General features: G+C 41.1%; 1 protein-coding gene across 4 annotated transcripts in view; it reads right to left on the bottom strand.

The window, feature by feature from the left end:
• The window catches only part of EPG5 (ectopic P-granules 5 autophagy tethering factor), a 54835-nt gene that overhangs the window by 2786 nt on the left and 36029 nt on the right, over positions 1-16020 (bottom strand). For 2 of the 4 annotated variants that reach the window (XM_068175787.1, XM_068175788.1), the window contains exons 29-43: positions 14734-14890; positions 13532-13726; positions 12365-12578; positions 11451-11611; positions 11129-11336; positions 10304-10379; positions 9273-9376; positions 8914-9089; positions 8238-8423; positions 6536-6745; positions 6238-6382; positions 4985-5227; positions 3202-3421; positions 1492-1707; positions 241-355 (exon numbers count right to left, since the gene is read on the bottom strand). In XM_068175787.1, coding sequence (XP_068031888.1) covers positions 241-355; positions 1492-1707; positions 3202-3421; positions 4985-5227; positions 6238-6382; positions 6536-6745; positions 8238-8423; positions 8914-9089; positions 9273-9376; positions 10304-10379; positions 11129-11336; positions 11451-11611; positions 12365-12578; positions 13532-13726; positions 14734-14890 — 2626 coding nt within the window. The remainder of the gene's footprint in view (positions 1-240; positions 356-1491; positions 1708-3201; positions 3422-4984; positions 5228-6237; positions 6383-6535; positions 6746-8237; positions 8424-8913; positions 9090-9272; positions 9377-10303; positions 10380-11128; positions 11337-11450; positions 11612-12364; positions 12579-13531; positions 13727-14733; positions 14891-16020) is intronic. The other 2 variants (XM_068175789.1, XM_068175790.1) reach the window with 1 other exon arrangement.

Genomic DNA, 16020 nt, shown 5'->3' with positions numbered 1-16020 from the left:
CTGCTCCTTTTAAAAGTCTAAGATTCAAAAATGAATTTCTGAATAAGAAAGCATTCTTCATATTAACACAGAACACTGTATGAAGTTTTACCCAGGATCACCTTTAGGACAGAGTCAAAACACACAGTCCTGCTGCCAAAGCTTAGCAACAAGGTGAGAGCAGGACTGACCTTGAACATTTGACTCTTACACAGTTCACCCCAAAAGCAAAACGAGCAGCCAGAGATGGGCACACCTCACCTGCTGAGCCTTCTGAGACAGCCTGGGCTCCGAGCCAGCCTTGAGGCGCACCTGGCTCTCTGCAGGGATCTGCACCAGGAGGAAGGCAGACAAACTGCGGGCAACCACCCGGAACCTGCACGGGGAGAGCACCGAGGGGCAGGGTGACACCAGATCTGCGAGTCTCAACAGCAGATAAATTCTAAGTTCTGTCCACGAGGCATCTCTTGCATGAGGAACAAAAGTAAAGGCTTGAGAGGAGCTATTCCAGTGCATCAGAAACCACTTCAGTCTCATAGAATCCCAGAGTGGTTTCAGTTGGAAAGAACCTTAAAGCTCATCTTGTTCCACCTCCTGCCATGGCAGGGACACCTTCCACAGGACCAGGCTGCTCCAAGCCCCATTCAACCCGGCCTTGAATACTTCCAGGGATGGAAGAGGATCCCAGCTTCTCTGGGTATACACACAATAGGACGCAACACATACTACAAGATAATGTAATATTTTTATAGAAAATACTGCATCTGTTTCAAACCTAGCTGAAACACTCCTGACCTCACATCTGAAATACTGCTCAGGTGACAGAAAGTAAAACATTACTATCACCCAAATCAAGGGATGAGTTGAATGACACCAAGAATTCAGGGCAATTTGAACAGCAATGCATCCCAGAAGGTCTTTAAAAACATAAAGTTATCTTTAGGTGCTCGATAGAATTGCTGTTCCACAAACATTTATGGGTTTTTTTCCTCAGCATTCTTTCCAGAGTGAACTTGATTTTGACACCTAACAATCAAACTTGGTGTCTCTGTTTAGAAGGCAGAGTGAATCACAATGCTCCTTTGTGCATCACTTAACACTTCCAATACCTCAAGGTCAGGACAGAAATTCTAACGTGTCTGTTTTTACACAAAATCTTGGGAAGTCAAATGAAATAGTTTTTATAGATCAGGTGGAAGTACCTTCCTCTAACCAACAGTCTCCCTACAAACTTTGCTTGAGGAGGACTTTAAGTCAGATTTAGAACTGCATTTTCTTTCCTTTTTCACCAGAACCTTTGCAGAGGTTCATACCTGCTTCTTAACCTGATTAACACACTCACTGTGCTGCTCCTGGGACAGGCCCAAAGAACATTACGGATCTGGGGGAAATGTGGATTCTGATCACCTTTTAACACTGTGCTGGACCCAAGCTGGGCATGCTGGACCCAGGTTGCAGTTTCTTTAATACCATGATGCAAACCAATTAATTGACCACAGCTTCAGCCCTCACCTGGGTGACAAAGGAGACCTCCTGCCTAACCCAATAGCACCAAGTATTCCAGAAGTGAGTCTCTCTTCAGCCAGCTGGCTCTGCCGGGCCTGGATGGACAGCAGGGTCCGGATGACAGATTCAATCAGAAGGGGGTCATCTTGCTCCAGCTGCACCAAGGATAACTGCATGGCTTTATGCCACCAGAGAAACAGCTTTGCCTCTTCCTTTGCTGAGCTTTAGGAAAAAATTAAAGAAAAATGTAAGAGAAAATAAAAAATTAAGAGTCAGAGCATAGGTCAAGAAGTTTATTCCCCTCCCCATTTGGTCCTTGAAGAATTCAGCTTGTTAATAACAGCTGATTTTATCACAGGAGGATAGCATAACTGTACTACCCCACCAGTTATTATACTGCTGTGACTGCTACTGTTATGGATTTGATCCACCAGCTATCAGGTTTTAAGGGCCTGTAACTGGACAAAGAACAGTGCTTCCTTTTAAGCTTTACAACTAGAAATAAATGATACTGCAGTTGTAAGTGGATTTAAACTTGCCTAAGACTTGGCACAAAAGGAATGAACTGTATCTCTACTCATTTGTTCTTTTCTTTACTTACCAATAAAACACTTTAGGAAGCACTGGATGTTGCTACCACAACAACTTAGATATTTGATATGATCCTTGAGAAAAGGAAAGATTAAAGCTTTTTGTTGAGTAAAGCCCGAAGTGAAGTTCCCCCTATGCTATTTTTAATCTTTCCCCAAACAGTTGGCAGTTTAAGTTAACAAGCTCAGATTTTCCACATAAAGCACCATCACGAGTTTCCTGCATCAGACTATCCTCACATTACTCCTCCCAGTTGTTTCCCATCGCAGGCAATCTCAGATCTGATGTTTAGGGCAAGGTTTAATCTGCTTTATATGGTGGCTTTGCTGTCTCCTTCATACCTTGGCAATGAAATTACTACAGTACCTACCAGTGAAAATAGTTTTTTGAATTTCAAGAAACAGTGGGAACATACATTTTTCTGAATTGTTCTTTTACAGAAAATATGAACATTATCAACATTAACATGGAAAAAAAAAAAACAGATTTGCTAAATCCTGGCAATTTCAGCAGCAACTCTAACTACGGTTGCTACACGCATTAAATATTTTTATTTTGACCCCAAAGCTATGAAGCTATGCATCCTTTCCCCTCAGAACCTAGTTATCTCAGATGTTTTACAGCAGCACAGGCCACTAACCCTGGGCATCCCATCAGATGCAATGCACAGTCCCCATCCAGCAGCTTTCAACACCAGGTCTCTCAGAGTGCCAGACTGAATATTCGGCACATAACTCATCCCACCTTGTGGACACACTGGGAAGTGTAACCCAGAATCATTCAGGGTTTGCTTTGAGTCATTTTAACAGAGCACAAATCCAGGCTGTTATTGAACCAAGATCATCTGACTGAAAAATGACTGGAACTCACTAATTTTCTAGCAGATTAAACTCCTTCCATGTAACCACCACAACTGCTTTCAGATGGCACTGCAGATGGACAGACCCTGTATTAGCAGATATAGAAGGACAGGCCATTTCACCCAGAACACTGTTGAAATTAACTTAATTAACCAGGGCTACCTAATTATACCAGCTCTACAACTCTAAATAAACTTTAATCTAAATAACAATAATAATAATAATCCAAAAGTCCAGGCACATTCAGAAGCTCCAAGTTTCATACCTGGGGTACACTTGCTCCAGCCATTTGCTGATGGTTAACAGGATTTTCATTTCATTGGTAAGGGTTTGGTCAGTGTTCAGGCATTGCAGCAGGTAGACATAGAGTGTCAAGTAACTTCCTAAAGACAGGCACTCCTGCAAGAATTCTTCCATGGTTAGCTCAGGAACTTGGAGGGAAGCAAGTATAGGGCCCCAGCCTAACTCCTGGCGGTGAGGGGAATCTTTGAAGAAAGAAGGAGGAAATAAAAATTAAAAAAAAATAAAATAAAAATTTAAAAAAGCATGTGAGAAAGCAGCACTTGGTAAAACCTAAGAACCAGAACTACTAGTTAAGAGAGTCTGGGCTGGTTAAGCTGTTTTTCAGGTAATCAGCATGTCATGCAACTCTGATGGAGAGAATAGAAGAATTCCATTATCAAAGGGCACCTCCTTGAGGGTCAAGGTGATATTTTTCCCAGCATTCAGCCAGGACTAGCATTTGAACATTTTAGCAATGGAATTAGAAGTATTTCCCTCAGGTGTACTGAAATCTTCCACAGAGTGAAAGAAATAAAAATGCAGTTCTACAAGGATTATGTAAAGAGAAAGAAGAAGAAAAAAAAAAATCATGCACAGCACACTTTCAGAGTTTTACTAAACCAGAGTGTTTTTTCTCAAATTAGCTTACAGAACACTAGAGAAGGGGAAAAACATCTTCAGTTCTCTTGGGGTGATTTTATTTTTAATAAATCCTCCACTTTACCTGGAAAAATACCAACACTACACAGAGCAAATCAGTTTTCACAGAGATGGGTATTAAGGTATTAATGGATATTAAGATGGATATTAAGAGATGGATATTAAGAAAACACACAATTAGGGCAGCTGTAAGACCCAAACCACAGTTACAGAATCCCAGAATGGTTTGGGTTGGAAGGGACACAGAAGATCATCTTATACCATCATGTCCCCTGTGTCACCAAAGGGACACTTTCCACTATCCCAGGTTGCTCCAAACCCCACCCCAACTGGCCTTGGACACTTCCAGGGATGGAGAAGCCACAGCTTCTCTGGGAAACCTGGGCCAGGGCCTCCCCACCCTGAAATGGAAGAGTTTCTCTTTGAATTTCTCTCATCTACCCTTGTGACAGTGTGAAGCCATTTCCTTGTGGCAGAGAGGCTGAAACAAGGTGATCTCTAATGACCCTTCCAAGCCAAACCAGTCCATAATTCCAGACAATTTGTGTTCAGTGGCAACCCATGACAGACTAAGCCCTTTTCTGACCCAGAGATGGGGCAACTGATAGGCATTTTAAAAACTTTTATTCCATTTTCAGTCTCATGAGAAGGGTGAGACAATACAGATGTTATAATTCACAATTATCCTTTGTGGATTATCCAATTATCCATCACAATCAGAAGCCAACTATTTCCTAGTTACAGTACATTATAAGTGTTTCTTGGTCTATCAGGTTTTGCCACACCATGCTGTAAATGTCTTAATGCCAATCATCTAAAATTATCTCTTGTGGGTCCCACTACAATGCACCTTTCATAGTTCTATTTCTCCAAACTATCTAGTCTTATTTGCAAGGCCATCCTTGGAAACTTGTTTCTAATTCCATTTCTCTCTTAGCCACGTCTGTCCTATTCCATGGCATTTCTAAGTGAGCATTTCGTATCTCAAAGTTTGCGTACAGATGCACGCTGTGTGGGCCTTCTGTCAGGCTTCGAGAACTCTCTACGAACCCATTTCCCGCAGTCCCAGGCCGCCCAGAGGCTGTGAGACAGGCTCAGGCTCCTACCGTCGCTGAAGTAGGAAGTGATGCAGGCCTCCGTGGCCTCGGCCATGTGGCGCACGGAGGCCAGGCTGTGGCAGGCAGCCGTGAGGAGGGGCATGGCCAGCAGCCCCTGCACCCTGCTGTCGATCCACTTGCGCAGGCTGCCCCGCAGGGACTCGGCCGTGGTGATGCTGGAGTTGTTGAGCATCATCAGCGTCTCCGTGAACAGGCTGCTGAGGGCCAGGTGACGCATCTGCAGATCCATGTCTGCGGGGCAGAAACCAGAGAACCCTCTCTCAGTGAAGAGACACTGGATCCCAGATTCTGCTTCACCACTGGACACTTTCTGGGAAAAGCCTCTTCCTTGGTACACACCCGTGGGCAGGAAGGGACACAGCCCCTCACAACCATTTCTGTGGAGTACACAGATTTCACCTGAACTCACAGTTTGACAGAGCAACCTCAAGATGGTCCTAGTACTAAAAATGAGACCGAAATGATCTCACCACACAATCCTGGGTGTCTGGACATGTTATACCACTACGATACACCACTATACCTCTTCTACTTCAACACTGTCAAGTTTTCCCAGTTTTATAATTTAGAACCATTTTTGAGTCACAGAATCATAGAATATTAAGTTTTGGAAGGGACTTTAAATATCATCTAGGGTCCAACCCTCCTGCCATAGGCAGGGACACTTCCACTAGATCAGGTTGCTCAAGGCCTTACCCAATGTGGCCTGGAGCACTGCCAGGGTTGAGGCATCCCCAACTTCCTGGGCAACCTGTGCCAGTGTATCACCAACCTCATAGTAAGAATTTCTTTCTAATACCTAACATAATCTTCCCAATTTCAGTTTGTACCCATTGCACCTAATCCCCCAGGACCAGAAGAATGGATTTGTGTCCTTCTTCCCTTTAAAAGAAGGTAAATTACAAGTAAAATAAAAATTAGAAAAAACCCCAAACCACCAGACGACTAAGACATTAATTGCTCAAGCTCCTGTATGTCAGCCAGTTTTACTCACAAACTTAACCCCTGTTTTTAATGTTGCTTCTGTCACTCTTGACAGCTCTGAAGGGCAAGATTCATATTTTTGCTTTGTGCTAATATACCACCTATGTATACATCACCAAAGTACCATGCCCTGCTGCCCATAAGGGAGACATGACAGCAATGCAAGCAATTAAATCATCACAGATGTTCATCAATCCACTCAGTGGAATAAAGGATTTTGAAAGCTTTAAAGTAATTTGCCATTCCTCAACACAAACCTGGGGGATTAAAAATGACTACATCATCTAGCAACTTGGCCATTTCTTGTTCCAAAACTGCAAGGGTTATCTTTCCACTTTGTTCTAAGGTGCTGAGGAACTGAACCACCTGGCGAATGTACACTCGGCACTTTGGTGTTGCATCCTGTCAAACAAAATTAAAATCAATTAGGGACAAAAAATTTTTAAAAAAGAAAAATCACACCTAGAACTCTTTCCATATTCTGTAATATACACAAACAGAACTTCACAAAAACCAAGAACAGCAAGGAGATGTTTCAAAACTAGTTCAACTCACAAGATGGATGTGACTATCTGAAGATGTTCCAAAGCCTGCGGAGACTTTCAGGAGCTTCACAATCAGTTCAGCTCCAGCATCCTTAGCAAGGATAACAGAGGGAGGGTAGTGACTGTTGCAGTAGCTGATGATGCTTTCATAAGATGAAATGCCCACAAGCTGCCAAGGAAGGGAGCTGGTCTGTCCAAGAAGATTTATGAGTGGAGATTCCTGTAGATTTAAAGGTATCAGTTTAAGCTGCACCTTCTTTGCAGTTTTCAATTCATACTCACAGTACTCAATATTGGAAGGAAGCTCTGGCTTCAGAGAATTTGAAGGAGATGGAGATGAAAACCCACAGAAACAGATGACCTTAGGGAGTCTGTCTGAAAAGCACCTCCTTATTCAAGCAGTAAGCTAACACAAGTACTTCATCTCTAGCACTTGTAGAACTGTATTCAGAGTGTTGCAGCAGTTCTAACAAAAGTCTGTGAAAAATGATTTTACATGTAAACATATAAAGACAGCTAGAAAGATATGGAGGCCCTTCAAGTAAAGTCACTTCAGTACAAGTTTAAAACAGGCATTAAAATAATATTATTTTTGAAAATGCATTAATGTAAGTTCACAGGAGAAACTGTCTCCCTCATTTTTCATTTAGTGAATCATCCACCAACCTGGGGACTCCTCATGCTGTTATTCTCCTAAGTACCACCCTGAACAGCACAGCAGCCTCACAGCTCACAAAGGCAGTGCAAGTCAGCAGATATAAAAGTCTCTCTGTCTATGGGCAGCTCTCATCTATTCTTAAACATCTGCAGTGAAAAACAGTCCCTGGACACAGAGAAACAGCAACTGCTATGGAGCTTTGTTAGAAGTTTAGACTAGATATCAGGGAAAGGCTCTTCTCCCAGAGGGTGTTGGGCACTGTCCAGGCTCCTCAGGGAATGGGCACAATCCCGAGGCCACCAGAGCTCCAGAAGCCTTTGGACAGCGCTGCCAGGGATGCACAGCATGGGACTGTTGGGGTGTCTGTGCAGGGACAGGAGCTGGACTGGATGATTACTTCCAACTAAGGATATTCTATATTCTATTCTATGCTTTTGCAGGTTTTAGAATGAACAAATACTGGAATTGTGGTGACAATCCAGAACCCACCCAAATTACACTACTTCTGCAGGAATGTGACACTGGTACAACAAGTACTCCTCAGGTTGCTCATGTCCTGGAACACAGGGTTGAGAAGGTTTGAGATTTAGATCAAGGTGTCACAGGAGTGCTCTGGGAGGCAAAAACCTCCTGCCAGTGGGTCAGTTTAACACACCGCTGGAGGGAATGAGGGAATTCCTGAGGCTGACTCAAGAATGTGCCAACAGCTATCTTCTGAAGCTTGAGAAGCTTCTGATAAGCAAACACATTCAGGTCAAAGCATGTGGACTCTGGTAATTTTCCTAAACTGAAATATAACGATGGTCAAAGGCTGCCGGTGACATCTTGGTGCAGCATCTTGTGCAGCTTCCATCTCAGAGGAAATGGAGAGCAGAAGATTCTGCAAGTGGAAGAAAGCTGACAGATGTGAAATGGGACTTCTTGAAGATGATCAAGACCCTCTGAAGACTCCTCCAGAAGCAATGAAATGGATTTAGTCACAACATCTCATGTACTTTCTAGCAAAGGATTATTTTTCTTTTAAGAGATGGCTATGAACCGTCACAAAAATTACCTCTTCGCCTATAAGCTGTTCCTCCTTTGCCAACAGGACCATCATATACAGCAAACAGACAATCATGCTGTGAGTCTGAGGGTGAGGGTTGGGACTCCAGGCATCAGAGAGGACACTGACCCAGTTTACTTCACATAAAACATAACCCAAGAACAAAAAACAACTCTTGGGGCTGCCTCTTTCGATCTAGGAAGGAGAAAGGGGAAAAGACATGTGCATAAAAAGATGTAAGATGTAAGTACTTTTATACTTTTCAGTTCCTTAGCCAACTGTAAATCTACAGCAGCATTTTAGGTCAGCAGAGGAGTAGACAAATGTCTTTTCTACAACATTTCATTCTCTCTCTTGCAGCTTTACCTTGTCTCAGACAACTTGGAAGTGAGAACAACATGGCAAACATGGCCAAAAATATTAAATCTAACTAAAAACATTAAATACATATGCAAAAAATGAGACATTCCAGCAGATCAACAAAGAGGGAGCTATACAGCTCCCCTCAACTTTGTCTAAGACTCAAAAGCACTCCTTCACAAAAATCCATCACAAATTGAGCAGCTGTGAACGCTAAAAACAAACTTTAAAATCCTACTTGCTAATAGAACTGTCTCCTGCTCTCCAGCTATTTTCAAGGGCAGCACTGACTATGAACTTAATTCAACAGATCCCACAAACTCACTTTAAAGAACTCTTCCATAAGCATCTGGTCTGGATGCATTTCCTTCCATGGAAGCCTTCTGAACTCAGTGTGGAAAGCATAGAGAATAAACTCTGGCATTTTGGGGGCTGTGCAACACTCACAGTAATGCATTAGGTGTAACCAGAGAGCCCCATGATGACTTGGCAACAGCTTTTCTAGAATCAAAGAAAATAGCTGAATTAACAACAGAAAAAAATTCAGATAAAGCTTGATTTCAGAAGGAAGTCTATTTTTGAAGATTAAAAACTTGTAAATTACACTCAAAAAAAATCACACTGAACTTTAGTATTTTTTTCCTCCAAATCAACAAGTGGGGAGGCTTAGGATTTTATGCTCACCTTTGAAGCTCTCGTGCAAAAGCTTGATGCAATCTGCAAACAGACAGACCATGGTGGAGGCTACAGGAGTGTCACTCTCCAGCCAAGGGTAGCAGGGCTGGCTGCTGAAAAGAAGCACAACACAAATTTCAGTGTTCAGTTACCTGAGCAAAAATATTTGTCACTCTCCAGCCAAGGGTAGCAGGGCTGGCTGCTGGAAAGAAGCACAACAAAAATTTCAGTGTTCAGTTACCTGAGCAAAAATATCTGCAATTTAAATACTCTAAAGCAGTGAAGTACAGGTATCAGCAGTCCTCCCAATTTCAGCTTTTTGGGACTCTCCTTTTCTTCCTTAGAAAAGCTGCATAGTTCACTATCCCACTGAAGATCCACTGAGTAACCAGAAATTACTTGTTTGTTTGGTATTTCATAACAGAATTGAAACAACAGTTTCTCAATGACATTATTCACCAACTGCAAACAACCTTCTAACTTCAGTGCTGAAGGCTGCACTTACAACTCCAAAAGCTTTTAATTTTAAAAGAAAGCAAAATTTGAATGTGTAGAAGCATAAGTAACTTCTCATGTGAAGACAGAGGCAATAGATAAGGCAACAGATCACCACAGTATTCATTTAGCCTAAAGTTTTTTTATATACCACTGGCATTTGTGGTTGTATTTGTTTGGCTTTTTTTGCTTTCTTTTAAACAGGTGTTATAGACATTATGGAAGCTAAAAAAAGGGGAATCCGGAATTCAAGTTTTAGTGTTTTTAAAACTGAGTGAAACCCTTCAAATAATCAAGCCTTGCTCACATTATTACAAGATCTTTCTCATATCTAAAATAATTATTCTATCCAAAACTTGGAAAATTTTATGTAGGTCATGAATTAGTTCTGTAATTATTAAGGAAATTAAAAAGTGAGAGCTATTTAAATGGAAGGCAAGACAGTCACAAATTATTAAAAAACAGGTAATAACGAAAGCCATTCTTACAGGACTGAAGTCTCTACTCTAGAAAAAATTCCTTTAATTTTAAAATGCAATATATACCTTGCATCTTCTTTCTCCAACACCAGTATCCATGGTTTAAAGAGTCCAGCAATGACTGAGTACAAGGACTGCAATGCTAAAAGGAAACAAAACAAAGTTACATTTTTCCTTCAAATCAAAAACAGTGAACATATTACACTTTTCTAAATTTGCATATAATATCCTTTTCTCATTCTAATGTTCACAGAATTATAGAATAATCAAGACTGGAAAAGACCTCTAAGATCATTGAGTCCAACCATTCAATCAGTCCTTTCTGGACAAATAAAAATTTTAAATACAATGTGCTTAATAATAACTCAAGTTAACAAAAGGGCTGTTTTAACAAACATCATAGTATTTTGCATTGTTAAGATGTTTTACTAATACACCTTTAATAACACAAAAGAGATTATGGGGGTAACAACAATTCACACTTTAAACCTGCACATATTAAAATGTCTTAATTAATATTTAAATTAAAAATAGTTTAAAAAATGTAAAAGCTGACTTTTTCCAGATTTAAATAATGCATGATGAAATTCAGTAGTGTCTCCTTCCAAACCTCTTCTCAGTGCAAAAGACTCTATTTTTCTTAAGAAAGTACAATCGCCTCATAAAATAATTTTGAAGCAAGCTCAAATATTAAAAAAGCTTCCTCTCAGATTATAAAGTCCTACATGGCCATGAAGTACCAGCAACATTTCCCATCTGTACTATAATATTATCATTATTGCACAAATGCAAAGCAAAAAGATTTTACTGTATATTTAAGTGGCCCTTAACAGAGGGAATTAGAGCAATCAGGTGTCTGTTCTTAAGTAATTTACTTTAAAGACACATTACCTGCTAAAATTTTGCTACTGCCAACAGGCTCTTGGGCTAAATTAGCAACTTCAGTGTCAATCAGTTGTTTAATGAGATACTCCAGGAACGTGTTCACTTCAGCCACATAAGGAGTCCATTTTGAAAACAGGCCAAAAGTCCTGAAGTCCACTGAGGCCAGTCGGAGTTTGCAGAAGGATGCAGAAAGCCACTCTATTGTCTCTCTGACCTGTAAAAAGATGAAGCTATTAATAGCTGCAGAAAGGCTGCACAGCAGTGTTATCTGTCACTGGAGGGCATCTGTTTCACCTGAAAGACATAAATCAGCCCAAAAGGCACCCACCTGTTCTATGGAGAGCAGAGTTTTTGCAGCATCCCTCACTACAGGACCTTCAGCAGGGTCACTTTTCTTGAAATTGCCCTGCTCAGCCACTGCTGAATCACACCCCAAAGCTTGAAGTGATGCCTTCCAACAGTCAGGGCTCAGAAGCTGCTCTGATGAGCCTTTGGAGAAAGAAGGGAATGCATTTGTGAAAACCAGAAAGATGTTAGTCCTTTTCTCCAAACAAGTCAAGAAAGGTTGAAATTAGAGTTCCCTGCTACATGAAAACTTAGGTGAAGTGGGAGTTTGAAAGCCCCAAGTTTAAGGGTGAGAGATTATCTCTAGTTTGCAAATGTAATCAACATTTCTTTTTAGCATCTACATGTTTCTCTTCTTAGACAAGCTTCCCAGGCACTCTGTACATCCCTGGCTGCAAATACACACTAAGAGACAGCTGCTCCCTCAGTAGGTATGGTTTGACAAAGAGAAGCACTTTCATTCTTATTTGAGGGGCACATCAGAATATGGTGGCGTCAAATGTCAACCAGGACATTTTCAGCATCAGTTACACATCTTCATAATTCCAGCTATCCACCTGATATTGAAGGGTAATCAAAAACAAGGGTTCTGCATTACAGACCATGGCAAAACCATCATTAATAGGTGCTTCCACTAACAGAAGACTCTCCTCCACCCTTCTCCTGTTACATGGGCTGAAAAATCTGTTGTCACTGATGTGTGTGCCTTGGCCCATCGGAGAGCTGCAATATGTCTAAAAAAACCACATTACATAGCAAGGCACATAAAAATGCACTAGACAGAAACCTAAGGAAGTGTAAATCATTCTGCAGTTTAACTCTATTGCACAGAGTTCATATTTTTAAGCCAGAAGGGTTCTGCACAAAGGCTTAGGATGCATCACCTCAGATACTCACTTTGCACAAACAACCTTAAGAAATCACTGTAGTGGTCAGGGAACTGATACTGGAGAAGGTTAGTCCAATGCTTGCAGAAGATATTAAATGGCATCAAAATATCTTCTTCAGGTTCCAGGCCACAGGCATTGAGAGCCAAGTGAATGGACTCCAAGAGCTGGGTGCGCTCCGAGAGAGGTGGCTTGGCCACGCTCAACCACTGGATCAGGTCAAACTAAAACAGACCACAGAGAGCATTTGTGAGCAGGAGATTCAACAGACACACCACCTTCGGGAGGAGGGAGAAGTCACCAGGGAAATTAAATCATGACATTTTTATGAATCTAAGAAAAACCTCATGAATTTGCACCTTGTTAGCCCGAACTCCAAACCTCACTCTCCAAAGGCTATGATTTAGCATACTGCAGAAGTCTCTAGGTCTGTGGAACAGCCCTTGGACAAGGGGCTCAGATTCAAAGATGTGTCTGAGTTTCCACACAAGCATTAAACTGGACTGATGCCCACAGTCCGTACATTTTCAGGTGGAGGAGCAAAGCTTTTGTAGCCCTTGAGCACCTGCTCTGACCTTGGTCAGCAGGGACAATACTGGGCACTGCCACCATGGACAGCTCAGAGTCCTGCCCAGGAGACAGCCTGCTGCTCCCAGCTGTCTCCCTGTAACTGAAGAGGAGAATCAGAGCAGTATCAAAGGCCATGTGTTACACTAATTTCTCCACTGGCAGTATCAATAGTAACAGGAGATGTGCAAATCACATCTTGCTATTACCTTATTCTGTTTTAAGACAGGCAGGAAGGATACGAGTGCCAAACAGACACTGTCCCAAATTTTGTTTTGATTGTTAAGATACCTGGCATTCACTGGCTAATGTAATGAATGCCTTTGCAGAGATACCAGGCAGAAGAAGTCATCCAGAGATGGTTTTAATTTCAGCAGTAAGCCCTCGAAAGCACACAGTGATACGATCTGGGCTAGAAAAGGCTACTTAAGCTATTTGCTTTTGACTCCAGCCCCTCCTGAGCTTAAATCTAACACTCACCATTCAGTATGACCAACACAGCCCTACAGAACCTGCCAATGCTGTTTTAAAGTACCAGATTTGCACCTCTTTCCTCTTCAGCTTAAGGACATGGTCTTTAGGCAAAGAACGCCCACAGACCAGACTTCACCTTTGTCAGCAGCATGAAGACAACATCGCTGTTATCCTCACTCAGAAAGGCCACGACCTTTTCATATAAAGTCACAAATTCACTGGGAGAGGCTACAGGAGTGAAGTAAGGAGAAAGGAGAGTACAGAGCCTCCGATTCTGCAGGATCGTCTGGAGCAGATGCTTGCACTCTGATTTGGTCCCACTGATGAACACCTGAGAGAAGTGGGAATGGTGGAAAAAATAACAGCCATAAATCAGTCAACTGTAAAATACACCTCTTAAGCTTGTTGTTGAGACACCCACAGTTTCGGTCCTTTTAGAAAAAGGGGAAGTTTTACTCAAAAACAAGAGACTGAAATTATAAGATTAACATCAACTAAATGCTGTTATTCCACAAGATGCAACACAGAACAAACATGTCTTCCTAGCTCACTTTAGACAAGCATTTGTGATAGCATATGTTGTCTGAAAATACCCAAAATGTCACTTTTTCTGATGGAATAGCATAAGAAAATGAATCCTGATTTCACCAGCCCTGCTTGATAATAGAGCAAATTTAACAGAATTACAGCTGTGAAGAACTTCTCGGTACTTCAGCTGTTAGAGGTGCTCAAGGACAGCTGCACATTGAAATAAGCTGTATCTAAGATAAAAGTATCTGGACCCAAAGCAGAGGCTAATAATTTTTCTCAGAGCACAAAGAGCAAAAACATTACAACCACCACCAAGCACTTGTCTTCTCTACCAGCAAACTTCTGAGATAACTCACTACACAGAGAACACTCCAAGACTGCAGAAGAAAGGTGTCTAAATACAGAGGTTGACAAGATGTGCATCAAACAGAAAGTGACAGGTAAAAGAAGTCAAAGTCTATGCTGAAACACACTTTTATGAACAGAAAGTATCCAAACCTTAGTTACCTGCCCAAAACTCCAGCATTTAACTAACACAATGACAATTTATTAACACTAAGCAGAGGCACCTCAGAGCAACAGTTTTTATTTTGCTTAAATGCAAGCTTCACCTCTCCTAAAGACTGTGTACATTACACAATTAGTTGAAAACAAAATGGGATAGAAGTTAGAAATTAACTTTAAGGCTTGTGAATGTGTTTAGGACTACCTCCCCCACCCCATTAACAGCAGTGAAGTTGGAATAAGTGTCAAAAATCAAATATTAAAAATTCAGAACATATTTTCATATTCAAGAAATAAACTCACTTGTCCCAGAATCTCAATGCAGGACGTGAAGAACTGTCTTGTGGGAGGATTACGTTGAGTTTCATCACACACATATTCTACCAATGTAAAAAACAAACCAATTCCAACCTTCTTGATTGCAGGCATAGGCTGCACCTTGTAGATATTTATCAGGGCCCTAAAAAAAATAAGTTAAAAGGCAAATTAAATTTACATACGGAGAATAACCTATGTCTATAAAGAAAGGTTTCTTGCCAATATATAGCCTTGAGATGAGTATTTGTGATACTCCCTGAGTATCCCTCCTTCTCATATCCAGACTGAAAAGACACAGATTTAGCTAATGTAGTTTTGCTGCCTGAAATGGATACTTCCAAACCTTAGAAAGTCTCCATAATCAGGGACAGAAAGTAAATGCTGAAAGATTTCCAAAAGACAGTTCCAATGGATTATTTCTCCCTTAAATCATGTACTCCTCATATGCTGATGGCACCTCCACGGACTTTGTATTGCAAGAGAAACTACCCCATTTTATTTCACAGGCTCAACAATAAAAGAATTAAAAGAGAATCGATCTTTTCTTGTGCATTGCCAAGTAAATGTTTCATTGAGACCAAACCCATCTTCACTAAATCTGAATTAAAACAGGTGAAGAAGATGCAATTCCACAGACGTAAATCCCAAGAACTAGCTCATCCACAGAATTTTTCAGATTAATGATCAAGAATGAACAAGCAGAAGTAGTACATAAATCTTTTACTTGTACAGTCATTACAGTCTATAGTAAACCAGCTACACTAAGAGAATCCCAGCAGAAATCTGGAAGACTGAGGATGAAGTTGCTAAAGTGGACCTCTGGGATGAACTCTAAATGTGAGGAAGAGGGCCTTGGAAAACCCCATTTTATTCATACCCCCCTCAAAAAAAAGTGGTATTATCTAGCCCACTTCCACTGCACCATTTTGTTTCACCTATATAAAAACTACTTCAAATTTTAGCACTCTATTAAAGATTTATGTCCTGAACTAGAACAAAAAAAAAAAAAAAAACCCATAGAGAGTCACATTCAAATCATGTAATTTAGCCTATGGCTGAGACAGCTGTGGTACAAGTTTGCCACATCCTAAAGTTTAGCACAGCATCCTTGTCATCACTCAGTGTCCTTTTACAGGATTATGAGGGCTACTATAATGCACAGAACAATAAAAAGAAGTAGAAAACAATAAACAGAAGTACAACACAATAGTGTGTGCCCTGCTGAGCCTGAGTGACCCTCTGATAATAAGAATTACTGTGCCACAAACACAC

Source organism: Anomalospiza imberbis, chromosome Z, assembly GCF_031753505.1.
Source record: "Anomalospiza imberbis isolate Cuckoo-Finch-1a 21T00152 chromosome Z, ASM3175350v1, whole genome shotgun sequence".
Lineage (NCBI taxonomy): Eukaryota > Metazoa > Chordata > Aves > Passeriformes > Viduidae > Anomalospiza > Anomalospiza imberbis.
Note: the sequence above shows the minus strand (reverse complement) of the source record. Positions and strands in the feature narration are given on the sequence as shown.